The sequence below is a fragment of the Microcaecilia unicolor genome, chromosome 11 (genome assembly GCF_901765095.1).
Source record: "Microcaecilia unicolor chromosome 11, aMicUni1.1, whole genome shotgun sequence".
In the NCBI taxonomy this organism is placed as follows: domain Eukaryota; kingdom Metazoa; phylum Chordata; class Amphibia; order Gymnophiona; family Siphonopidae; genus Microcaecilia; species Microcaecilia unicolor.
In genome coordinates this window covers 155,819,493-155,846,556 of record NC_044041.1, presented here as the reverse complement: position 1 = coordinate 155,846,556, position 27,064 = coordinate 155,819,493, and the positions used below count along the sequence as shown (strand labels likewise).

At 45.3% G+C, this 27,064-nt stretch overlaps 1 protein-coding gene across 1 annotated transcript in view; it reads left to right on the top strand.

Annotated features, from left to right (window-relative positions):
• Positions 1-26,599, top strand: part of RTN2 (reticulon 2) — a 112,037-nt gene extending 85,438 nt beyond the window's left edge. Inside the window, exon 7 of the mRNA XM_030218386.1 lies at positions 26,297-26,599. Within this exon, the coding sequence (XP_030074246.1) occupies positions 26,297-26,339 (43 nt within the window). The 3' untranslated portion in view covers positions 26,340-26,599. The remainder of the gene's footprint in view (positions 1-26,296) is intronic.
• The last annotated feature ends 465 nt before the right edge of the window (positions 26,600-27,064 follow it).

Genomic DNA, 27,064 nt, shown 5'->3' with positions numbered 1-27,064 from the left:
CATTTTCCTACCCAGAATTGTTAGTTCTCAAGATTTCAGCACCCTCTCCTTTCTATCTTCTATTATTTTATTGTCCACCGTCTTTAACATCCACACAATGGGACTTATGTTGCCAGGCCATAGCGGAGGCAACAGTTCTTTATCAGAATCTCCTAGTTTTAGGTGATTTTTTTTTTTTTGTTACATTTGTACCCCGCACTTTCCCACTCATGGCAGGCTCAATGCGGCTTACATGGGGCAATGGAGGGTTAAGTGACTTGCCCAGAGTCACAAGGAGCTGCCTGTGTCTGAAGTGGGAATTGAACTCAGTTCCCCAGGACCAAAGTCCACCACCCTAACCACTAGGTCACTCCTTTTAATATTCATGTTGACTGTCCCCTTCATCATTGGGTGAATTCGTTTCTCACATTAGTATTCGATCTTAACTTGACACAATGGATATCTTTTTCTACACATTCAGCGGGACACACATTAGACCTGATCCTTACACTTGACAGTTCTTTAACTGCCCCGGCCAATTTTTCAATCTCATTGCTCCCTTGGTCAGATCTTTTAGCAATTCACTTAACCCATCTACCCTACCCCTTCAGGGAATTCTGATTATTTGTCAAAGCAGCTCTCAAACATTGATCGTGCTAATCTCTCCCCACTGCTTCTTTCAGTCCTGCCTGACTTTGCAGGTTCAGTTTTTCCATACTACACTATCAGAGGCCCTTGATCATTTTTACCAGGATTCTGGTGTCCAACAGAACCATTGGTTTCATCCAGGTTTGCGACTGTTGAAGAGACAATATCATAGGGTAGAAAGAAGGTGGAACAAATCCAGACATCCTTCAAATCTACAGAACTGTAAAAGGTTGCATAGAGATTATAATTTCCAGCTTAAAAAGCCATACAACTTTATTTTACAGGTAGATTGAAGAAATCTCCCAGTGTTTCTAAAGAGATTTATGCTCTCTATAGCCAATCACTAGGCCCTAGTAAGGACACTACCCATACCATGCCATCGCCTCAGGTCTTAGGCCAAATTTTCTCATCTAAGATCCTAGATTTGCAGATTTTTCCACCTATACCTCCCTTAGCTTATTCTCTTGGTCTAGTAGTCTCAAGAATTAGTCCATTGTTGACGCTCCCTGATACTGGGATCCCTGTGCTCGGGAGCATCGGCTTGGTCGGCTTTTAGATCACATTTCAGCACCAAAACAGTCCTCACTGTGCTACTCAGTGAAATGTATTCCTATCTAGACCAACAGAAGGTGTTCCTGGCCACCTTTGACCAATGCAAAACCATTTGTAATTTTATACCCGGAAAAGGAGGTCACTCAGAAACCACTATGCAATACCACAGTGCACTCTTCTTAACCATGTATGTATGCACCTTAATGTAATACCATTTGTAATCCTGTACCCGGAAATGGCGATCGCCATCACAGCACAATGTAAGCCACATTGAGCCTGCAAATAGGTGGGGAAATGTGGGATACAAATGCTACAAATAATAATAATAATTTACCCTACTCTGCTCTCTCAATTATCTTCTTTGGGGATTTCTGGGACTGTCTTCAGCTGGTTCTCTTCTTTCCTATCAAATCGGTCATCTAAAATAGTTTCATCTCACACTTCCTCTGATACCCAATCCTTGAATTGTGGGATCCCTCAGGTCTCCATACTCTCCCTTCTCGTTTTTAACCTGTCATTAAGTCCACTAGCTACTCTCATTCAATCCAAAGGCATATCTGCATATTTTTATGCATATGATATCTTGTTACTTTACCCAATAAGACCCCCTTACTCACCATCCTTACGTCCGCTCCAACATTGTCTAGACCAGTGCTTCCCAAACCTGGTCCTGGAGGCACCCCAGCCAGTTGGGTTTTTAAGATACCCACAATGAATATTCATGAGAGAGATTTGCATGCAGTGAAGGCAGTGCATGCATATCTGTGTCTTGGATATTCATTGTGGCTATCCTGAAAACCTGACTGGCTTGGGTGCCTCCAGGACCAGGTTTGGGAACCACTGGTCTAGACTATTTAGCAGATTAGTTGTTCAAACACAAATTGGTGCTAAACAAAGACAAAACTGTAGTACGTAGTATGTTGATCAACGAGTACCATTTCTTTATTTGGGAGCCCTATTGTGCTAGTAAACTCCTTCAGATATCTTGGGGTCCTGTTGGACTCAAAGCTTTCTTTTGCCCCACAAGTTTCACAGTTGTATAAGGTTAGTTTCTTCATCCTTTATCAGTTGTGCTCAGTGAAACACCTCTTTGAAGCTGATATTTTCCAAGGACTTATCCTTTCCCTTCTCATAATGAGGTTGGATTATTACAATATTACCTACCTATGCTGGTCTTTCCAACTCCTTATTGAAAAAGTTACAGACCATACAAAATGTAGCAGTTTGGTTGTTATGTCATGCAAAGAAATTGGATCATGTTACTCCACTGTTCAGAAAAAATCATTGGCTACCAGTAGCACAAAGAGTCATAAGACCTTATTTCTCACTTTTAAGACATTTAAAATAGGCCTACCTGTCGCGTGCACGAGGACCTTGGCACACTGTCAGGCTTCTTCCCCGGGAGCACTGGTTTCGTGAGTCCTTGGACCACTACCGTGGAGCGGCAGTGGCAGGCAAGATCACCTACAAGGTAGAGATAAGACAAGACTGGACCGGAACTCCGGACTGGAGTTCTACACTGGAACACTCGGAACTGGAACGCACCGGACAGGTGCGCACTGGAGTGGGGCCCGCTGGACTGGACACACTGGAGTGGCCCCACTGGACAGGAACATACAGGAGTGAAACCCGCTGGACTGGAACACACTGGAGCGGAACTGGAACACCCTGGACCTAGGCTTCACCTACACTTGACTGCCTTCCCCCTCGGGTTGAGCCCTCAGGTTCTGGCAGCCGGTAGGACTTACAGGAACAGCAGGAATGAAGATCCAGGAGTGCCCCCCGGCACCTAGGAGAAGGCAAGGCAGACAAGCAGGAACTGTCCGGGTTCTGGCAGTCAGCAGGAATCAACACAATGACTAGTAGACTGTACCCAGGCTAATAGGAACGCTATACCCAGGCAACCAGTCATACACAGGAACATACACAGAGCAAACTCAGGAGACTTAGAAAAGCTATACACCAGCTAACAACAAAGCTGTGCCCAAGCTAACAAGTCATGCACTGGAAACATACACAGAGCAAACTCAGGAGACTTAGTAAAGCTATACCCCAGCTAACAACAAAGCTGTGCCCAAGCTAACAAGTCATGCACTGGAAACAGACACAGAGCAAACTCAGAAGACTTAGTAAAGCTATACACCAGCTAACAACAAAGCTGTGCCCAAGCTAACAAGTCATGCACTGGAAACAGACACAGAGCAAACTCAGAAGACTTAGTAAAGCTATACACCAGCTAACAACAAAGCTGTGCCCAAGCTAACAAGTCATACACAGGAAACAAACACAGAGAACTAGCAGAGCTAGACACAGAAGGGTAGGAAACCCATAGAGCAATAAACACAGAAGGGCTGAAACCCTACAAGCGATAAACACAGAAGGGCTGAAAACCCACAGAAGGGTAGGAGACCCACAGAGCAATAAACACAGAAGGGCTGAAACCCTACAGAGCCATAAACACGGAAGGGCTGGAAACCCACAAGCGATAAACACAGAAGGGCTGAAAACCCACAGAAGGGTAGGAGACCCACAGAGCAATAAACACAGAAGGGCTGAAACCCTACAGAGCTATAAACACAGAAGGGCTGGAAACCCACAAGCGATAAACACAGAAGGGCTGAAAACCCACAGAAGGGTAGGAGACCCACAGAGCAAATAACACAGAAGGGCTGGAAGCCCACAGAACAATAAACACAGAAGGGCAGAAAACCCACAGAGCAAAAGACAAGGAAAGCAAACGGTGCTAACAGCACACTAACCTCGGGACCTAAGGCACTGCGGAGGAAATGGCAATGCAAAAGCCAGGACTGTAGTTTCCAAGTCACTAATAAAGCCCTTCAACACCAGAGCCACAGGTGCAGCAATCACCTTGCAACCAAACAGAGGCTTGACACACAAAGCAGTCATCCCATAGGAAGGAACAGCGGGAGCCATCTTGGATACTGGCAAGCAGGAGGAAGCGGCAGCCATCTTGGAAGAGGCAAAGCCCACACAGGTGAGATTCAGTAGGGCAATCAGCACACAGAGCCAGAGAGAAACTAAGACAGAGACAGACACAGAGACAAGCAGAAGCCAGCACAGCCACTGACTCCCAGAAACAGGGTAAGTATGAGGGTGGTCACGGCCACAGACGTGACAGTACCCCCTCCTCAAGACCCCCCTCTCGGTCTCCCTGAGGAGGTCAGGTGTCCAGGGGTAACTGTGGTGAAACCTTCTGATCGGTTTCAACCCCCAGACATGGATCACTGGACTGGAAGTCACAAAGAAGTTCAAAACTGGCAGACAGGAGCGGAACTTGTCAACAGGAGGCTCCTTCCAATCACCGCTGGGCCAACTCAGGAACTTGGATGCATCAAGAGGAACCACATTCAAAAGGCACCCTTCTCCGAGGGAACCCAGACTGAACTCAGGAAGCAAACCGAGACTGGGACCCGGACTAGAGTCAAAAAGCAAACCGGGCCTGGGACCCAGGCGGGCGTCAGAAGCTTGACTGGAACTGGAACTCAGAGCAGGCTCAGCATCTTGGCTGGAAGTGGAGCTCGGAGCAGGGCCAGCATCTTGGCCGGAACTGGAACTTGGAACTGGCTCAGCATCTTGGCTGGAACTGGAACTCGGAGCAGGGTCAGCATCTTGGCTGGAACTGGAACTTGGAACAGACTCAGCATCTTGGCTGGAACTGGAGCTCGGAGCAGGGTCAGCATCTTGGCTGGAACTGGAACTTGGAACTGGCTCAGCATCTTGGCTGGAACTGGAGCTCGGAGCAGGGTCAGCATCTTGGCTGCAACTGGAACTTGGAACAGACTCAGCATCTTGGCTGGAACTGGAACTTGGAAGAGATTCAGCTGCAGGGCTGGACGCATCCCTCTGGCCGGACTGGGACGTCTCTCTAACATTAGCTTCAGGCGGCGTCTGCCGAGCAGGGTTCAAGAGGAGACGGCCCTGGTATCCCCAGAGCATGCTAGCAGGCTGAAATGCAGAAAATGGGTTTCTCCGGGCCCCAAGCCGTTGAACACACCTTCTCTCAGCTATTGCTTCGGAGGTCTTCTCCCAGGCTGAATCAAAACAAGGTCTCTCATAGTCCTCTTGGAACGTCATCTCATCCTCAAGAGCAGACTCAATATCTTGGCTGACCTCTGCACTCGGTGCAGATTCAGCATCTTGACTGGAACTACAACTCGATCCAGACTCAGCATCTTGGCTGGAACTGGAACTTGGAACAGAAGTTGAACCGGGACTGGGACCCGGACTGGAATCAGAGTCTTGACTGGCAGGGCCCCTCAAACTGGACTCAGGAGCTTGGCTGGGAGCGCCCCGCGAACTGGACTTTAACTGAGGCTCGGTCTGAAGCACCACTCGAACTGGCCTTAGGAGCTTGATAGGAGGTGCCCTCTGGACTGGAAGCGGAGGTGCCACCTGAACCACCCTGTGGACTGGCATCGGAGGCTTGGTTAGAAGCCCCCCTCGAACTGGACTCAGTGGCTTGACTGGACGGGTCACTTGAACAAGAACCGGAGACTGGACCCGCAGCGCCACTTGCACAGGAATCTGAGGCTCCATCGAAGGCTTCCCTCGGACTGGACTCGGAGACTTCAAAGGGCGTGCCACTTGAACGAGGACTGGAGGCTCGACCTGGAGCGCCACTTGCATAGGAATCTGAGGCTCCATCGAAAGCCTCCCTCGGACTGGCCTCGGAGCCTTAAGTGGCATCGTTACTTGGACTTGAATTGGAGGTTCAGTATGAAGCATCCCCTGGACTGGACTCAGGCTCTTAAGCGGCCGCGCTACTTGAACTGGGGTCAGGGGCTTGGTAGGAAGTACCCCTCGGACCGGCTTAGGAGCTTGGCTGGACTTGACATCCCGAACCGGAGCTGAACTGCGAGGGGCACCCCGATTGTTCTGTACCACCCGCTGGGACGCCCCAAGCATGGGCCTTCCACAGCGTATTCGTTCAGCCTCCGCTTCTGGAGTATCCCGCAGGGCTGGCTCCTCGAGGAGTCTGTAGCGGTATTCATAAAGCTGAGTCAACGGATCAATATCCGAAACTGGGCTATGACGGACCCTACACCTCTGGAGACGCTTTCGCTCAGCTGCCGCCTCCAAAGTATCTCTCAGGGTTGGATCAGACAAAAGTTTCTTCCGGTAGTCGCGGAGGGTCAAAAAACGATTCACAGAAAAAATTGGGTTGATATAGGGATCGGACCACAAATTAAGGACTACCTCCGGATGGTTCGTGAGGAACTCGGACATGGACGGTAGTCCCCGCTGGGCGGATGACCTTGCCGGACTCATGGCCTTTGCATTCTGTCGCGTGCACGAGGACCTTGGCACACTGTCAGGCTTCTTCCCCGGGAGCACTGGTTTCGTGAGTCCTTGGACCACTACCGTGGAGCGGCAGTGGCAGGCAAGATCACCTACAAGGTAGAGATAAGACAAGACTGGACCGGAACTCCGGACTGGAGTTCTACACTGGAACACTCGGAACTGGAACGCACCGGACAGGTGCGCACTGGAGTGGGGCCCGCTGGACTGGACACACTGGAGTGGCCCCACTGGACAGGAACATACAGGAGTGAAACCCGCTGGACTGGAACACACTGGAGCGGAACTGGAACACCCTGGACCTAGGCTTCACCTACACTTGACTGCCTTCCCCCTCGGGTTGAGCCCTCAGGTTCTGGCAGCCGGTAGGACTTACAGGAACAGCAGGAATGAAGATCCAGGAGTGCCTCCCGGCACCTAGGAGAAGGCAAGGCAGACAAGCAGGAACTGTCCGGGTTCTGGCAGTCAGCAGGAATCAACACAATGACTAGTAGACTGTACCCAGGCTAATAGGAACGCTATACCCAGGCAACCAGTCATACACAGGAACATACACAGAGCAAACTCAGGAGACTTAGAAAAGCTATACACCAGCTAACAACAAAGCTGTGCCCAAGCTAACAAGTCATGCACTGGAAACATACACAGAGCAAACTCAGGAGACTTAGTAAAGCTATACCCCAGCTAACAACAAAGCTGTGCCCAAGCTAACAAGTCATGCACTGGAAACAGACACAGAGCAAACTCAGAAGACTTAGTAAAGCTATACACCAGCTAACAACAAAGCTGTGCCCAAGCTAACAAGTCATACACAGGAAACAAACACAGAGAACTAGCAGAGCTAGACACAGAAGGGTAGGAAACCCATAGAGCAATAAACACAGAAGGGCTGAAACCCTACAAGCGATAAACACAGAAGGGCTGAAAACCCACAGAAGGGTAGGAGACCCACAGAGCAATAAACACAGAAGGGCTGAAACCCTACAGAGCCATAAACATAGAAGGGCTGGAAACCCACAAGCGATAAACACAGAAGGGCTGAAAACCCACAGAAGGGTAGGAGACCCACAGAGCAATAAACACAGAAGGGCTGAAACCCTACAGAGCTATAAACACAAACACAGAAGGGCTGAAAACCCACAGAAGGGTAGGAGACCCACAGAGCAAATAACACAGAAGGGCTGGAAGCCCACAGAACAATAAACACAGAAGGGCAGAAAACCCACAGAGCAAAAGACAAGGAAAGCAAACGGTGCTAACAGCACACTAACCTCGGGACCTAAGGCACTGCGGAGGAAATGGCAATGCAAAAGCCAGGACTGTAGTTTCCAAGTCACTAATAAAGCCCTTCAACACCAGAGCCACAGGTGCAACAATCACCTTGCAACCAAACAGAGGCTTGACACACAAAGCAGTCATCCCATAGGAAGGAACAGCGGGAGCCATCTTGGATACTGGCAAGCAGGAGGAAGCGGCAGCCATCTTGGAAGAGGCAAAGCCCACACAGGTGAGATTCAGTAGGGCAATCAGCACACAGAGCCAGAGAGAAACTAAGACAGAGACAGACACAGAGACAAGCAGAAGCCAGCACAGCCACTGACTCCCAGAAACAGGGTAAGTATGAGGGTGGTCACGGCCACAGACGTGACACTACCATATTACCTTGCTGCCCTCACAATTTCTTTTACTCCGTCACATGTCCTCCGGTCTATCAACAGTTATCACTTAGTCCTCCCTGGTCCAAAACAAGCCCGACTTGAGGTCACAAGACGTTCCTTCTGCCTTTTATTTTTTTAGCTCCATTCATATGGAATAATCTGCCTTTGAATCTCCATGGCATCTTCTCTTTAAAGGAATTAAAAGTAGCATTAAAAATGTGGCTCCTTTGGTCAGGCTTTTGATACTGATAATCATGTGGGTGAAGATTTCTCTTTCTGGTAATGCATCCCTTTTAGGATAGCTACCTTTTAATTTTATGTTCTCCTTTACTGTGGTTTGGATGATGACTGAATTCTGTCCTTCAGTGTGCATGTTTCCTGTCCTTTACATAATTGTAGTTCCTTTCTGTTTTTCTAAATATTTAGTGATTGTACACCACCCAGTTTTGCATGTCAGTATGGTTGGTATAGAAAGTTGGAACAAACCATAAACCATAGTGTCAGAGACCAAGGCTGTGAAACAATTTGACTTTTAATTAAGAAAATGTGTGTGGATTTAGTTCACACTTTTTCACTGATTACTGTGGAAGAGTAACATAATGTTTGCTGAGTACATTATTGAAGTGGCAGAACTTGTGATCTGGCTTGTTCGAACAATTGAGGTTTCTCAGATGATAACATGTCCCAGTGTTCCTGCCTTTACCTGCAGGGTGTTAGCCTATTTATTTATTTTGTTACATTTGTATCCCACATTTTCCCACCTATTTGCAGGCTCAATGTGGCTTACATAGCGCCGGAGAGGTGTTTACAAGCTGCGGGTTAAACAAATACAAAGTGATGTTGTGGTAGAATAAAGATAAAGTTCATGTGGCACTGCCACATTACGGGATCATTCAACGGAAGAATTGTAATTATGTCCATTACGTTCTTTATTGATGTTGTGTCGCAGGGAATCTGTTGGTTATGTTGGGTCGGTAGGATATACTTTTTTAAACAAGTGAGTTTTTAGCATTTTTCTGAATTGTAGGTGGTCGTAAGTAGTTTTCAGGGCTTTTGGCAGTGCGTTCCATAGTTGTGCGCTGATGCAAGAGAAACTGGATGCATAGGTTGATTTATATTTGAGTCTGTTGCATCGCGGGTAGTGTAGATATAAGTACGAACGTGTTGATTCGGATGTATTTCTGGATGGAAGGTCAATTAGTTCTGTCATGTATCCCGGTGCTTCACCGTAGTTAATTCTGTGAATCATAGTGCATATTTCGAAGGCAATGCGTTCTTTGATTGGAAGCCAGTGAAGTTTTTCGCGGAGGGGTTTTGCGCTTTCGAATCGTGTCTTTCCGAAGATGAGTCTTGCTGCCGTGTTTTGCGCGGTCTGAAGTTTCTTTAAGGTTTGTTCTTTGCAACCCGCAAAGATTCCGTTGCAATAATCTACTCAGCTTCTATACCTGCAGTTCTCCACTAGATGGTGCTGTTTTTCTACAGTTGAGGCAGGCCTAGTTTCCCAGCTGTGGTGTTTCAGAAACAGTGATTGCCATGCCATAAGTTATCTGAATCTGATGGCAGTACAGGTCAGGCTTTGCCAGTCATTTCTGGTTGCTCTGATACCTTCAATCAATATATTGGTGACATATTTTTCTTCCATGATTGAAAACTTTAATAATTCTTTTTCAGACACAGGTTCACAATCATCGTCTTCATTATCTCTTGTTTCTATGGAGTCCTACCTCAAGTCTCCTATATCCACTTGTACAGCTATTTGGTGTACATTTTCAATTCCTGATTTAAAAACTTTGTCCTTAGTTCTGAGTTCTATGAGAACCACAACATCTTCTCTTGATCTTATTCCTTCTTCGTGGTTAAAACTTCCTATGCATGGTCTCCTTCCTTTGGCAAATCAAAAGATACTTCAAAGTCTTAAAACTGGTCAGGTTCCATCTCTTTGTTTGTTGTGAAGTATTTATTAATATATTATTTTAATTTTATTATTTTATTTGACAGTTTTGCCTCTGACGCAGCCTATTTGGCGAAACATGGTGATCATTTTGCAGGCAATTAACAGTGAATGCAAATAATTAACTTTGAATCAGTCATCGGTAGCCGTAGGGTACATGATATTGCAAACAGTTAACAGCAAGTAGAAACAGTTAACAAGGAATTAGTCATCAGTAACCATATGGTACATGATATATAACTATATAGCACTAAGCAAACAGCAGTCATCAGTAACCATAGTGTTTATAGTGAACGATCAATCCCTGCCCAAGCATTAGATGATTTATTGTCCAAATATTGTTCCAAGCCCATATGAACCAAAACATCTGCTTCCCCTCCACTCTTAAGATGAGGGTTCCCCCAAAGAGGGGCCAACATGGAATGCACTGTTTAGGGAGCAACCTTGCATCCAAAGCCTGCAATGCAGCCAATGTTGATGTGAGTATCAAATTATCCTCAAACGCGGAGGCAAACTTGCTCCAGGCAGATAACATCAGTTGGAATGGCGCAACCAGCGATTCCTCCAAATGGAACCACAAAGGCAAATGTCACAAACCTGCACCAGACACCCATAGAAGACCCTGTTTGAACAAAAATGTGTTATGATAGTCATGAAAATAAAGAAAATTCACTCCGCCCTCCTCTCTTCTTCCCTGTAAGGTCCGTATATCAATTCTAGGCCACTTTTGATTCCATAGAAATTCAACCAATAACTTGTTTATTTCTTTATAAAACCCTGCAGTGAAGAAAACTGGAATCATACTCATACAAAATTATTGGTGCCAAGGACATCTTTATGCTCTCTAACCACCCCTACCAACTTAAGTACAGAGCTCCTGAACCTCATGCACAATACAATGCTCATTATGCGTGATCGTGTCGGTGAAAGTGGGCAGAAGCACAAAGCTCAGGTATTTCATACCTGATATACACCATTGAAATGGAAAAGTGATAATTATATGTCTGGTACAATACAAATTTAATGGCATTACCTTAGATTTAGCCCAGTTTACCCTGTACCCAGAACATTCCCCCAAATTCCCAATTAATTGCAATAATGAAGGAATTGTAGACCCAGGATTGGTTAAAAACAACAGTACGTCATCTGTATATGCAAACAATTTATATTCTTGCAAACTTAAGTAATACTTTTAATATCCTTGGATTACCTTATATCACAAAGAAGGGGCTCCAACTCCAAGTCAAATAATAAAGGAAACAGGGCAATCCTGCCTAGTTCCCCTATGGAGGTTATAGGAGTTTGGCAATTGACATATAGCTTTGAGTAAGGATGAATATACAGCAAATATACCATTCTCACAAAGTACTCCCCAAACCATTGCAACACCCTGAACATATAAGGCCCCACTGTATCCTGTCCTATTCTTGGCATTCAAGGATGCCAAGAAGATGCAAACATAATCTGGTATTATTTGCCGAATACCTCTCATAAAGAAACCCAGTCTGGTCCTGATGGATTAATTGCATTAGGGGATCCATTTATTGATTTTCCAACACCCTTGCGTAAATCTTTGCATCCAAGTTTATTAGGGAAATAAGTCCATAATCTGAAACCTCCAAATCAGCCCTACCTGGCATTGGAGGGACCACTGTCAGAGCCTCAGTGACTGAACCAGACATAAACCCCTCTTCAAAGAAGAACTGATATAAAGACAATAAGTGAGGAACAAGTTCTGTTTGGAAAGAGGCAACCAATTCTGCACTAAAACCATCCAAACCAGGTTTTGTCACAACTCTGCTGTGCCTTTTGCCCCAATGCACCTGTTTCCCCATCAGGTCCCATGAAACAGTTGGCCTCTGTGGCTTCTGGGTGTCAGACTGGTTCTCTCACATGGTGAACCTCCGGTGCTTTGGTTCCCACACGCCGGAGGCCACTCAGTCCCCTGTTGCTTCCGGCACTGGCACGTGCTCACTCATGCAAGGGATCTTTTTTAAAGGTCCTGCGGCAGAAACGGGATAGGATGCCTCTTGATGACCTTATCTGCTACGGTCCTTATAAGGGTCCTTAAAACTCTTCACCTCTGCCTTCGCAACAGGTCTCCAGGAACTGTGCCTCATCTGGCCTTGCCTCATGTGTCTTCAAGATCCAGCCTTGCCTGCCATATCTTCAAGGTCCAGCCTTGCTTTGTCTCCAACTACAGCCCTGCTGTGTCTCCTTCTCCTGTCCTGCCTTGGTCTTGTCTGGATCCAGTTCTTGCCTTTTTCACCTTGTCCTGCCTTGCCTCGTCTGGATCCAGTTCTAACCTTGTCTGCCTTGTCCTGCCTAACCTTGTCTGCCCTGCCCTTCCTAGCCTTGTCTTCAGTCAAGCCCTGCCTGCCCGAGTGACTCGCCTGATGCTAGCTGGTTCTCAGCTATGGTCCCTTACAATTATCATGTCCAAACTCACCTCCTCCATAGCATCTTGCATCACATTCTCAAAAAAAAAAAAAAAAAAAAAAGGCGCACCGCTCCAGCAGCTGGGGAATCACTGACTGAAGAAACTCCACAGGATTGGACCCCTCTGCCCCCTCCAGCAAACCAATCAAGCACACATTACACTGTTAACTCTGGTTATTGACCTTCTCTAGCTGCTTTTGCAAAGAAACAGTAGTCTAACAGTCCTCCTGAACACATTTCTTCCTCTAGATCCAATATATGACCAACAAGGGCGGTGTTCTGTTCCCCATAGGACTGAAGCTGCACTCCGAGATTAGCAATCTCAGTTCTCAATTCAGACATGCCACAACAGCGGTGTCCTGCAAGAGTGTTTTCACCTGTGCAAATTTAGCCATTATTGGCTCCAACGACTCTGCCGTTTGGAGGCTTCTGGCACTATAAACTGCATCTCACTCTTATTAGACTTCCCACTTGATATGATAACACACAAACGGAAGGTACGTGACTTCCACAGAGAGCTTAAATACACACTTCTACACACACAATGAGCCTAGGCAGCCATGTTGGTCAAGCCCTGAACTGGAACTTTTTAGAAGTTCTTTCTATCTGCAAAGATAACTCATCTGTTAAAGTTAAATCTATTGGAATAGAATGGGATTAATGGCGTTAACCATAAAAGCTTAGTCTTATTTCCATTAAGCTGCAAACCTTGATCTTCACATCTGCCTTCTGGCATGGTAATACAAGAGATGTTATGGTTGTCCAAACTTCTTTATCTGGTACTAAAAGAAACATATCATCCACATAAGAAAAAAATTTAACACTGAGGCCATTTGCGCCACACTAGCACCTGCGTTTGCCGACACACAATGCACAGATGCCCCTACCACCGGAAATACTGAGCTCGCCCCAGACTAGTGCAAATAGCATGTTTAAAATAGGTCTTTTTCTATTCTTTACAATGTTTAGAGAATAGCACCCTGAAGAAGGGTGCCCATACCATAGAAAACCTAACGCCAACTCGGAGTTGGCGTTAGGGTTTCTGAAGAGAGGATTCAAGCTCCGATTGGACAAACATACTGCTCCAGGGCTCGGGAAGAGACTCTGGGACTCAGGACAGAGGAGTGGTGGTAGCAGCTGTAGCGGCGGCAACGGGGAGGTGGTTTGCTTAGGCTGGCTCCAAAAATCTCAGGAAGAAAAGTTTCTGGGAGGTGGTTTGCTTAGGCTGTCTCCAAAAGTCTCCCCAGGAAGAAAAGTTTCTTGTGGGAGGTAATGGATCCGTTGTCTGTGGAAACAGGAAAATGTGCGTTCTTATCCACTGGGCTTCTGGCAGGGGCAGGGGAGCACATGCACCAGGCATCATCCTTCCCCTTTGTTTCTTAATGCTCGAAGCTAATAGCATGCATATCATTTGCATCCTATTAGCATCGAGCATTAGGAATTAATTCCTAGGTGCTGTTGTGGCGGTATTTTCTGGCACTGTTTCTTTCATACAGCACTGGAGTTTTGATCATCTGCCTATGAGTGAGCTAAATCAGCACTGCATACGTCTAGTAGTGCTATAGAAATAAGTAGTAGTAGTAGTAGTAAATCCAATGTCAAAATCAGTCATGTAAACATTAGACAAGGTCGGTGACAATGGAGAGCCTTGAGGCACCCCACACTGAGGAAGCCAGCTAATAGAAAACGCATCATTTATTTTAACTTTATAATTATGATTACCATATTCTTTCTAATAATCGCCCCGGCTATTATTAGAAACACTGGGTTTTCTGAAAGCTAGGGTGGGCTGTTATTAGAGGCACTTCAGTTTTTTAGGAAGCCTAGACTTGGTGGCACAAGACAGACAGACAATTTTTAATTATTAAAATAAATGAGTGAAAAAGTACCTTGTTATTTATTCAATTCTAACCATATTTTTTCCATAATTTAAGCTAAATAATTGGAGAAAGAGGGGATTGAGGCTGAGACCAGACAGATTCATTTGTATTTGGGTTTGCTGTGTGAGAGCAGACTGTTACGGTGGAGATGGAACAGTCTCTGAAGCTTGTAAAATTGCTGGGCTGCCTTGGACAAAGCACTTGAGTTGTGTTACGATTAAATTTGCATCACTTTGAGCAGAAACAACAAAGGTAAATTGCCCTGCTCAGCCAAGGAATGGCATGTTTCTGTTGTTATCCTGACTGGACTTCTGCCATATGGAAGGGGGAATCCCTCCTGAAAAAGGAGAGGAGTTCTGTGTTTCAGGGAAGCTTTAGAGGCTGATTTCATAGGAGCATTGCTGACAGCAGGGTCACTGTGGGTTTGTTTACTTACAGCTGACTGAGCAGGCTTTGAAGAACAGTGCTTCTTTTTTCCTTTTTGTTTACCTGCACTGTGTTTGAATCCCTGCTACCCTGTGGTTGTGCTAGACAGAAGTCGAGCAGAATCAGAAGAGGTAGTAGGGGTGGAGCAACAGTCTCAATTTTGCGGGCCTTGCATTCCAGAGCTCCCCTCCGCCACTAAAGAAAATATTGTGGTTTACTAAGGTGGCAGTAATATTTGTTTTAAACTTTCCTGTAGTCTGCTATGCTTAGGGTTGAGGGGAGGAGTGAAGGACTGAAGAGGAAGCAGTTGGCAGAGGGAAAAAACAAACCTGATGTACTGTGAGGTGATCTACTTGACACGGCCATGGACAAAAAGGACTGAAGGGACACCGAGGCATTTCTCTCCTCTACCCTCCACCCATCCACGATGACTGGACATTTCGTACCTCTCCTTAAGGTTATGGCTGGGGATGGGGGATTATTGGTTGAATACAAATTTGGATGTTAGACTCAAATTAGAGTTTTCCAGCCCTGAAATGTGTGTGTGTTTGGGGAGGAGGGGCAATTATTAGAGGTGAGCAATTATTAAAGAGAATATGTTATGTAAACATTCCTGAAAGCAGTTTAAAACTGGACCTGTAATACCAAAAAAAAACTTAATTTAGAAAGTAAAATAGTGTGAGTGTGATCAATGGTATCAAAAGCTGCAGTCAGGTCAAACTGTAATAATATAAGGTCCTTGCCTCTTGCAACAAAGGATTTGGCCTCCGACATTAAAGCATAAAGAATATATTCTATACTATGAGATGGACAGAAACCAAACTGTAAAGGCCTGAAACAATTATGAAAGTGTAAGTAATCAGATAACAGTTCCACTACAACTGATGCCGTCATTTTAGCAAGAAGTAGAATACAAGCCACAGGTCTGAAACTACATAAGTACATAAGTAATGCCATACTGGGAAAAGACCAAAGGCCCATCAAGCCCAGCATCCTGTACCCGACAGCGGCCAATCCAGGTCAAGGGCACCTGGCAAGCTTCCCAAACGTACAAACATTCTATACATGTTATTCCCGAAATTGTGGATTTTTCCCAAGTCCATTTAGTAGCGGTCTATGCACTTGTCCTTTAGGAAACCGTCCAAACCCTTTTTAAACTCTGCCAAGCTAACCGCCTTCATCATGTTCTGCGGCAACGAATTCTAGAGTTTAATTACGCGTTGGGTGGTTGGGTGAAGAAAAATTTTCTCCTATTTGTTTTAAATGTAGTTTCATCGCATGCCCCCTAGTCCTACTATTTTTGGAAAGCGTGAACAGACGCTTCACATCCACCTGTTCCACTCTACTCATTATTTTATATACCTCTATCTTGTCTCCCCTCAGCCGTCTCTTCTCCAAGCTGAAAAGCCCTAGCCTCCTTAGTCTTTCTTCATAGGGAAGTCGTCCCATCCCCGCTATCATTTTAGTCGCCCTTCGCTGCACCTTTTCCAATTCCACTATATCTTTCTTGAGATGCGGCAACCAGAATTGGACACAATACTCAAGGTGCGGTCGCACCATGGAACGATACAACTGCATTATTTATTTATTTGTGGCATTTATACCCCGCTCGATAGCAGGTTCAGTGCGGCTTACAAAGTGTGGTACATCGTATCATGGAGATAGTACAGATTTGGGAACAATGTATCAACGAGATGACATAATTACATAGAGTAGGTTCAGTGCAGTTTACACAGTATGGTACAAAGTATCGCAGGGATGATACAGAGTATGGAACAAAGTGTTGTAGAGATGACATAGTTACATAGATTAAGGCAATAGTAAGAGATGTGTGGTAGAAGTGTGGGTAATACTAGTGTTGTGGAATTATGTTTGAGAATTAGGACGGGTCATTTGGGTAGGCTTGTTTGAAGAGGTAAGTCTTCAGCAGTTTTCAGAAGGGTAGGTGTTCAGTGGTTTTTCGGATGTGTCGAGGTATGGCGTTCCAGAGTTGGCTGCCTATGACAGAGAAGTTGGATGCGTAGTATGTTTTGTATTTGAGGCCTTTGCAGTTGGGAAGATGAAGATTGAGATATGTTCTAGAAGTTCTGGTTCAGTTTCTGGCTGGAAGATCGATCAGGTTGGACATGTAGCTTGGAGAATCGCCATTGAGGATCTTGTGGCTCATTGTGTGGGCTTTGAAGTTTATACGTTCCTTGATTGGGAGCCAGTGAAGTTTCTTACAAAGCAGTGTTGCGCTTTCGAATCGTGGTTTGCCAAAAATGAGTCTAGCTGCTGTGTTTTGTGTGGTTTGGAGTTTTTTCATGATTTGGGTTTGACATCCAATGAAGATGCTGTTGCAGTAGTCGGCATGGGTGAACACTGTGGATTGTATTAGATTGCGGAAAGTTTTCTGTGGAAGGTATGGTTTCGCTCTTTTCAGTACCCACATCATGTTGAACATCTTCTTTGTTGTGGCTTTTGCATGAGTTTCTAAAGTAAAGTGTTTGTCTAATGTTACTCCTAGGATTTTGAGATTGTCAGATATTGGGATTGTAACGTCGGGGGTGATCAGAGTGGTTGGGAGCTGAGGTGCGTGTTGTGATGAAAGGATTAGGCATTGAGTTTTTTCTTTATTCAGTTTCATCTTGAAAGCATTGGCCCAGGATGTTAGAATGTTCATGGCAGTGATTATTTTCTCTGAGATTTCTGTAAGAGTGGATTTGAAAGGGATAAATATTGTGATGTCATCCGTGTAGAAGAAGGGATTACAGCCATATTTGGATAGGGATTTGGCCAGGGGAATCATCAAGAGGTTGAAGAGGATCAGGGATAGGGGTGAGCCTTGGGGGACTCCGCATTTTGAGGTCCATGCGGGCGATATTGATGAAGTTGATTTGACCTGATAGGATCTGGTGGTGATAAAGCTCTTTATTCAGTTAATGATGTTACCGCCAATCCCTAGTTTGTCCAGTAATTTTGTAAGGATGTCATGGTCTACCATGTCAAATGCGCTGGACAAGTCGAACTGCAGAAGAAGTTTTTTGTTACCAATTCAAATTTCATGTTTGAACTTGGATACTAGGGTGAGTAGTACTGTTTCTGTGCTGTGCGCAGGTCGAAAACCCGATTGCGATTCGTGTAGTATGGAGAATTTTTGTATGAATTCATTAAGTTGGGAGGTCACTCTATTTTCCATCAGTTTGGTTAGAAGAGGAATGGAGGCCACAGGTCGATAGTTGGTGATGTCGTTCGCTGGTTTTTTGGGGTTTTTCAGAATTGGTGTGAGTAGAATATTGCCATGGTCGGAGGGGAAGGAGCCTTGTTGAAGTAGGAAGTTTAGATGGGTGGTAAGTTCTAATATGAATCGTTCTGGGGCATTTTTCATCAAATAATTGGGGCATGGATCCAGGTGGCAGTGAGACTTGGAGAGTTTGGATAGTGCTCTGGAGATTTCCTTGGTGCTGAGGGGAGCGAAGTTTGTCCAGTTTGTCCAGTAGTGATCTGCTGGGATCACTTCAGTGTCATGGTCCAGTTTGTCCACATCCTCACACCTGTTTTCTATACCTTTCCTAATAATACCCAACATTCTATTTGCTTTCCTAGCCGCAGCAGCACACTGGGCAGAAGGTTTCAGTGTATTATCAACGACGTCACCCAGATCCCTTTCTTGGTCCGTAACTCCTAACGTGGAACCTTGCATGACGTAGCTATAATTCAAGTTCTTTTTCCCCACATGCATCACCTTACACTTGCTCACATTAAACGTCATCTGCCATTTAGCCGCCCAGTCTCCCAGTCTCGTAAGGTCCTTCTGTAATTTTTCACAATCCTGTCACGAGTTAACAACTTTGAATAACTTTGTGTCATCAGCAAATTTAATTACCTCACTAGTTACTCCCATCTCTAAATCATTTATAAATATATTAAAGAGCAGTGGTCCTAGCACTGACCCCTGAGAAACCCCACTAACTACCCTTCTCCATTGTGAATACTGCCCATTTAATCCCACTCTCTGTTTCCTATCCTTCAACCAGTTTTTAATCCACAATAGGACAATACCTCCTATCCCATGACCCTCCAATTTCCTCTGTAGCCTTTCATGAGGCACCTTGTTTGTTTAGTCCTTCAAAGAATTGAAGTAAATTGGTCAGGCAAGATTTCCCCACACTAAAGCCGTGTTGACTTGGTCTCAGCAATCCATGTCCTCGGATGTGCTCTGTAATTTTGTTTTTAATAATAGCCTCTACCATTTTCCCCGGCACCGACGTCAGACTCACCGGTCTATAATTTCCCGGATCTCCCCTGGAACCTTTTTAAAAAATCGGCGTTACATCGGCCACCCTCCAATCTTCCGGTACCACACTCGATTTTAAGGATAAATTGCATATCACTAACAGTAGCTCCACAAGTTCATTTTTCAGTTCTATCAGTACTCTAGGATGAATACCATCCGGTCCAGGTGATTTGCTACTCTTCAGTTTGCCAAACTGCCCCAATACGTCCTCCAGGGTTACCGTGAACTCAGTAAGTTTCTCCGACTCGTCCGCTTGAACTACCATTTCCGACACCGGTATCCCACCCAAATCTTCCTAGGTGAAGACTGAAGCAAAGAATTCATTTAATCTCTCCGCTACGTCTTTGTCTTCCTTGATCGCCCCTTTTACCCCTCGGTCATCCAGCGGCCCAACCGATTCTTTTGCCGGCTTCCTGCTTTTAATATACCGAAAAAAAAATTTACTATGTTTTTTTGCCTCTACTGCTATCTTTTTTTTCGTAATCCCTCTTGGCCTTCTTTATCTGTGCCTTGCATTTGCTTTGACACTCCTTATGCTGCTTCTTGTTATTTACGGACGGTTCCTTCTTCCATTTTCTGAAGGCGTTTCATTTAACCCTAATAGCTTCATTCACCTCACTTTTCAACCACGCCGGCTGTCTTTTGGACTTCTGTCTTTCTTTTCTAATTTGCAGAATATGTTTGGCCTGGGCCTCCAGGATGGCATTTTTGAATATTATCCACGTCAGTTGTACAGTTTTTACCCTCTCAGTTGCCCCTCTAAGTTTTTTCTTAACCGTTCTTCTCATTTTATCATAGTCTCCTTTTTTAAAGTTAAATTCTAACGTATTTGACTTCCTATGTATAGTTACTTCAAGGTTGATATCAAAACTGATCATAATATGATCACTGTTATCAAGCGGCCCCAGTACCATAACGTTCGCCACCAGATCATGCGCTCCACTAAGGACTAAGTCTAGAATTTTTCCTTCTCTCGTCGACTCCTAGAAAGTTGAATAGGATCTAGGCTGGCATTTTTTGAAAATCGGTATCAAAATACTACTACCTAGTGGAGTTGGAATGTGACCTGTTTCCCACTGTCACTGGCCAGTTGTTAACTCATTCACTTGTGGGACCTCAAGACTCAAACCTCCATATATCGTAACTGGTTCCCACTAACAAATCCTTATAACCACACCGTACATTCATAAAGTCCTTTTACTGCTTTTTCAATATTCTTTTTATCTTAGTGACCTCAGTTGTGCACATTGTCCAATAAATGTTATGACAATGGATTTTGCACACAGATCTTCATTGGTTCACTGTATTACCAATTTTTTTCTTTTTAATTCAGTCTTAGATTATTGCTATTAAATACTCATCTTATTTGGATGTATCGGACCCAGGGGTTGATGTTAATGTCCGACATGCATGTTTCGCCCTCTCCTAGGGCTGTCTCAAGGACTCACCCCTATAAAGAATAAAAATATATAAACATACCACCCATCCTTATGCGGTGCATCAATAGAGTTAATACTTTTTTTAAAATACTCATACCGACTGACCACAACATTCTTCCCCTCAATCTTACCCATTGCCGTCTTAGCGTCAGCTTTGCTTAAATAATTACAGGGTTGTGCCCTCGCAAAGATGGCGGCGGCGTGTTAGTGCCTATCTTTAAAAGTTTAAACTACCTGACGTCACACCACTAAGTCTCAGGCCCCTGAATGGAAGCAGCTACCATAGTTCACATAAGCGATGCCCACTCTAATTCAGCATTTAAGCCAGTGGGCATAACCGACTGTAATGTAAAGATATACCATTGCTCTCTGAAATTTAACACCCTGCTTATTGATCCCCCTTCAGTACCTACATGCACCTGTTCCAGAATTCTCCACCTGATACCATCCACCCGATGTTCTTTTTGAATCCAGTGCTCTACTAATGGAGCCTGGATATTATTAGTGACAATGTGGGATTTGTGTTCCCTCAGCCTAATCTTAATAGGTCGGGAACTTCTCCCGACATATATCAACTTACAGGGACATTCAATCGCGTATATTACATTCCTCGTGTCACAATCTATTTTATCTCGGGCCCTAATCTTTCTACCATTGGGGGCAGACCACTCTATCCCCATTATCACCAACTTGCACCATTGACACCTATCACACGTATTATGTTCTCCCTCAACGCCCCTATCCCTGGGTTCTCGAAACTTATTCGGTGCTAGCCACTCCCCTATAGTTTTGCCTCGAGTGTAAGATTTCAAAGGTAGTTCCTGGAAACAGGGATATAGTTGGACCACATGCCAATGGGATTTTATCATCTGGACCACTTTCTGGGCCATCTCTGTGAAAGGGAGTACACATGTTAGAAGGTCTTGATTATCTGTATTCTTTTCGTTAAGCAACAACTGGTAAAGGAGGAGATTCCAAAAAATATGATGGACAACTATCTAACAAGCAAGTAGGAGATGACAATTTTTCAATAACAGACTAATTTTAGTAGTAATTTTCTTATTTAATTTTCTTTTTTGTACACTGCTAGACCTGGACAAGACAAGCAGTACAGTGCACTCTATTTAAGTACACGTCGGATAAGCTCATGCTCTAACTGCATGCCGTACTTCGGTCCCGTTTTTGGCGCCATCAATTTAGCGCACCACTGATAAGTGCAAGATTCGCTTATATCTATGGTTTAAGACCACTCCTCTGCAGGACTCTGCATAAGCGCGCACATGGAATATGGAAGCCGATTGGTGCCTGACAACGAGATTTCAAATTTACCGCCCCTTTAACTGCTACAGGTAGAATAAGCAAAAGAATGTTGTTAGAGTGTACACTGGGGTCGTCGTCGTCGCAGCAGAACTGTAAGACTTAACACTGGCTGAACGAATAGAAGTTCTTAAACAATTAGAAAACAAACAAAGTCAAGCATCTATTGCTAAAGAATATGGTGTCAATCCCAGTCAAATTTCACATGTCTTGAAGCAGAAAGACCAGCTTCTGGAAGACTGGCAAAACAATACAAATCCACAATCACTACCTCCAGGAATCTCCAGGCTATTGACCCTCCCACCTTATCCTCTTGTATCTCCAATCTCCTCCCCTCCATCTTGTCCTCCGAGTCTGTCGACAAGGCTGTCTCCACATACAATGCTACTCTCTCTCTCCTCTGCTCTGGACACCCTCGCTCCATCCACCTCCCGTCCCACAAAGCATACTAATCCCCAGCCTTGGCTGACCCCTTACATCCGCTACCTTTGTTCCTGCGCCCGATATGCCGAACGCCTCTGGAGGAAATCTCGCACCCATTCAGATTTCCTTCACTACAAATTCATGCTATCCTCCTTCCACTCCTCCCTATTCCTTGCCAAACAGGACTATTACACCCAACTGACCAATTCTCTCAGCTCCAACCCCCGTCGTCTCTTCGCCACCCTTAACTCCCTCCTCAAAGTGCCCTCCGCTCCTACCCCCCCCCCCTCACTCTCTCCTCAATCACTAGACGATTACTTCCGCGACAAGGTGCAAAAGATCAACCTTGAGTTCACTACCAAACCATCTCCTCCTTTTCGCCCTTCAACCCTCGACCAACCAACCCAGGCCTCTTTCTCCTCCTTTCCTGACATCACCGAGGAGGAAACCGCTCGCCTTCTTTCCTCCTCTAAAAGTACCACCTGTTCCTCTGATCCCGTCCCCACCAACTTACTTAACACCATCTCTCATACTGTCACCCCCTCCATCTGTCATATCCTCTGCAACTGTCCCTGACACCTTCAAGCACGCCGTAGTCACACCTCTCCTCAAAAAACCATCACTTGACCCTACCTGTCCCTCCAACTACCGCCCCATCTCCCTCCTACCCTTCCTCTCCAAAATACTTGAGCGTGCCGTTCACAGCTGCTGCCTTGATTTTCTCTCCTCTCATGCCATCCTCGATCCACTTCAATCCGGTTTTCACCCTCTACACTCGACAGAAACAGCACTCTCTAAAGTCTGTAATGACCTGTTCCTTGCCAAATCCAGAGGCCACTACTCCATCCTCATCCTCCTCGATCTATCCGCCACTTTTGACACTGTCAATCATGATCTACTCCTTGCCACACTGTCCTCATTCGGGTTCCAGGGCTCTGTCCTCTCCTGGTTCTCCTCCTATCTCTCCCACCGCACCTTCAGAGTTCACTCTCATGGATCTTCCTCCACCCCCATCCCGCTATCTGTTGGTGTTCCACAGGGATCTGTCCTTGAACCCCTTCTCTTCTCAATCTACACCTCTTCCCTGGGCTCCCTCATCTCATCTTATGGCTTCCAGTATCATCTCTATGCGGACGATGTATCTCTCCACACCAAACATCACCGCGGAGACCCAGGCAAAGGTATCGGCCTGCTTAACCGACATTGCTATATGGATGTCCAACTGCCACCTGAAACTGAACATGTCCAAGACCGAGCTCATTGTCTTTCCACCAAAACCCACCTCCTCTTCCTCCACTTTCTATCTCAGTTGATAACACCCTCATCCTCCCCGTCTCATCTGCCCGCAACCTCGGAGTCATCTTCGACTCCTCCCTCTCCTTCTCGGCACACATCCAGCAGATAGCCAAGACCTGTTGCTTTTTCCTCTTCAACATCAGCAAAATTCGCCCTTTCCTGTCTGAACACACCACCTGAACTCTCGTCCACGCTCTCATTACCTCTCGCCTTGACTACTGCAACTTACTCCTCACTGGACTCCCACTTAGACATCTATCCTCCCTTCAATCTGTTCAGAAGTCTGCTGCACGTCTTATATTCCGCCAGAACCGATATACTCATATCACCCCTCTTCTCAGGTCACTTCACTGGCTTCCAATCCGATACCGCATTCAGTTCAAGCTTCTCCTTCTTACCTACAAATGTACTCAATCTGCTGCCCCTCACTACCTCTCTACCCTCATCTCCCCTTATGTTCCCACCCGAAACCTCCGTTCACAGGACAAATCCCTCCTCTCAGTACCCTTCTCCACCACTGCCAACTCCAGGCTCTGCCCACTGCCTCGCCTCACCCTATGCCTGGAACAACCTTCCTGAGCCCTTACGTCAAGCCCCCTCCCTGCCCATCTTCAAGTCTCTGCTTAAAGCCCACCTCTTCAATGCTGCCTTCGGCACCTAACTCTTACCTTCAGGATATCCAGACTGCCCCAATTTGACTGCCCCTATCGAATTGACTACTCACTTATCCTTTAGATTGTAAGCCCTTTGAGCAGGGCCTGTCCTTTTATGTTAAATTGTACAGTGCTGCGTAACCCTAGTAGCGCTTTAGAAATGTTAAGTAGTAGTAGTAGAAACGAAAATGGGTGGGAAAATCTGAAGAGGTAGAAGATGCTCTTCTTCGGTGGTTTTCTCGAGTCCGGATCAGACAGTTTCCCGTCAGTGGTCCACTGCTTATGGAGAAAGCTAACCAGCTAGCTGAAAGTCTTGGACTAACTGAATTCAAAGCCACTGTTGGATGGTTGGAAAGATGGAAGGAGAGGAACAGCATAAAATTCAAGAAACAGCATGGTGAGAAACAAGACGCTGATGCCTTTGGTGCTGAAAATTGGGTTGTTTCAGTTCTTCCTACCATCTTGAACGAGTTTGCACCTTGTGACATTTTCAGTGCTGACGAAAACGGTCTCTACTGGCGAGCGATTCCTGATGGAACACTTGCATTCAAACATGCCGAAAGTACTGGAGGTAAAACGTCGAAGGACCAACTGACAATCCTCCTTTGCTGCAATATGGATGGGAGTGAGAAGTTGGAACCCCTCGTCATGGGAAAGAGCAAACACCCCCGTTGCTTCAAGAAAGTTAAGCGACTTCCTGTGTCATACGAGGCTAACGCAAATTCATGGATGACTGGGGAAATTTGGAAGCAGTGGCTAAAGAAGTTATACACTAGAATGCAGGCACAAAAGCATCAGATTTTGTTGCTTTGTGATAATTGTGCTGCACACAGGGATGATGTCAAGCTGTCTAACGTCAAAGTGTTCTTCCTGCCACCAAACACTACCTCTCTGATCCAACCTATGGATTAGGGCATATGTAAGCCACATTGAGCCTGCAAATAGGTGGGAAAATGTGGGATACAAATGTAACAAATAAATAATAGCCAATTTCAAACAACATTATCGGGCTCTTGTGCTACGTCATCTGATGAGCGTTATTGATGACCAGACTGGCAAGGATAAACGTGCTGTTGAACTGGCTTGTAATCTATCACTGTTGGATTCCCTACATATGCAGAAAGAAGCCTGGAATCATGTTACACAGACAACCATTGTGAACTGCTACAAGCGGGCAAGCTTTGTTAAGGATGTGGAGAGGGACGAAACAGATGCAGCTGTTGCAAACGCGTCAGATGAACAGGTTATTGACATCCCAGCCGGTGTTACTGAAGAGGAGTTTCATCGCTATGTAGCTGTTGATTACGATCTACAAACAGCTGATGACAACACTGATGTCAAGATATGCGCCTACACGCAGGCAACAATGGCTGATGATGAAACAGATGATGAATTGAGCAGCAAGGCACATGCTGACGAAATTCAACAACCTCCTCCTGTCACTTTTGCAAGAGCGCTGGAGAGTCTCAACACCATGCGGGCCTATCTGGAGGCTACTGGATATCAGTGCTATGACAGTTTTTACCGTCTGGCAGACGTAGTCTATGGAACTCTCAGACCCAATAGTGTACAGAGGACTATAACTGATTACTTCAAGTAAGCCTAACGTCAGTTAACTGTCCTTCTATGTTAAACTGTACAGAACTGCGTAACCCTAGTAGCGCTTTAGAAATGTCAAGTAGTAGTAGTAGTTAACGGAGACTGTACGTATAATAATAAACAGTACTGTACATATGTTTATCAGATGTCAAGCTTCTTTGGGTCACAATGGTTAAGTGTACGCTCTGGTTAACTGCATGCATTTCTTTGGTCCCAGACCCTTGCACTTAAGCAGATTGCACTGTATATCAAATAGTTGTAATAAACATAAAGCTATCCTTTTCTGTTCCACACACACACAGCCACACTCCTAAGGAACTTTCGTTCCTATCCCAATTGTTTGACCAACCTATCCTTTTCCTGTTTTTTTGTGTCCAAGAGTTATGGCTTACATGTGTTCAAGGCTAATGCTTTCTGTACTTCATCTCTCTTATCTTTCAGGATTCAGGCCAAGCTCCCCAGCACCAAACCCAAAGAAGAATGAGCTGTGAGATGCTTTCCTTTCTATGTGGGAGCCACAAACTACAAGAAAGATCGCTCTGCTATCTCCTCTCTGTACATTCAGTCCTACAGTGTCCAGCCGGTTCCATATCATTAATGAACTTAAAGTCCCACAGTGTTGGAAAGGGTCCCTGGAGAAGGGAAGTCAACCCCTTCTCCCTTGGCCCTCTTCCCAGGAAGTATAGGAGCTGCTTGGGTAGAATTTACACCACAGATGTAACTACAAGTCCAGAACTGCAATAGGAGTAGAGAAGTAGCCTAATGGTTAGAGCAGCAGGCTGAGAACCAGGGGAGCCTGGTTCAAATCCCACTGTAGCTCCTTGTGATCTTGGGCATGTCAGTTAACCTTCCATTACCTCAGGTTCAAATCTCTGAGCCTTCCAAGGATAGAAAAATAATGAATGTACACTGCTTCAATAGCTTTCAGTCTTACAGGCTGTATAAAAGAAATAAAAAATAGGGGCAAATCCAGGACTAGCTGATCCTATCCAGTTGATATGAAGCAGGTTAGCGACTCTTTCCAGTTCTTGTCTCCTCTGATAATTAATAATTATGCAATTTCTTTCTTGGAATCTCCACCCACCCTCATGTGTTCTGCAACCTCATTGGTAAAGGAAAAGGTAAGGAAAGCCCAATAAGGCACCATCTTTAAACTGCTCACGTAAGAGAGAAGAATGGAGACGAGAACACTACTGGCTTTCTATCACC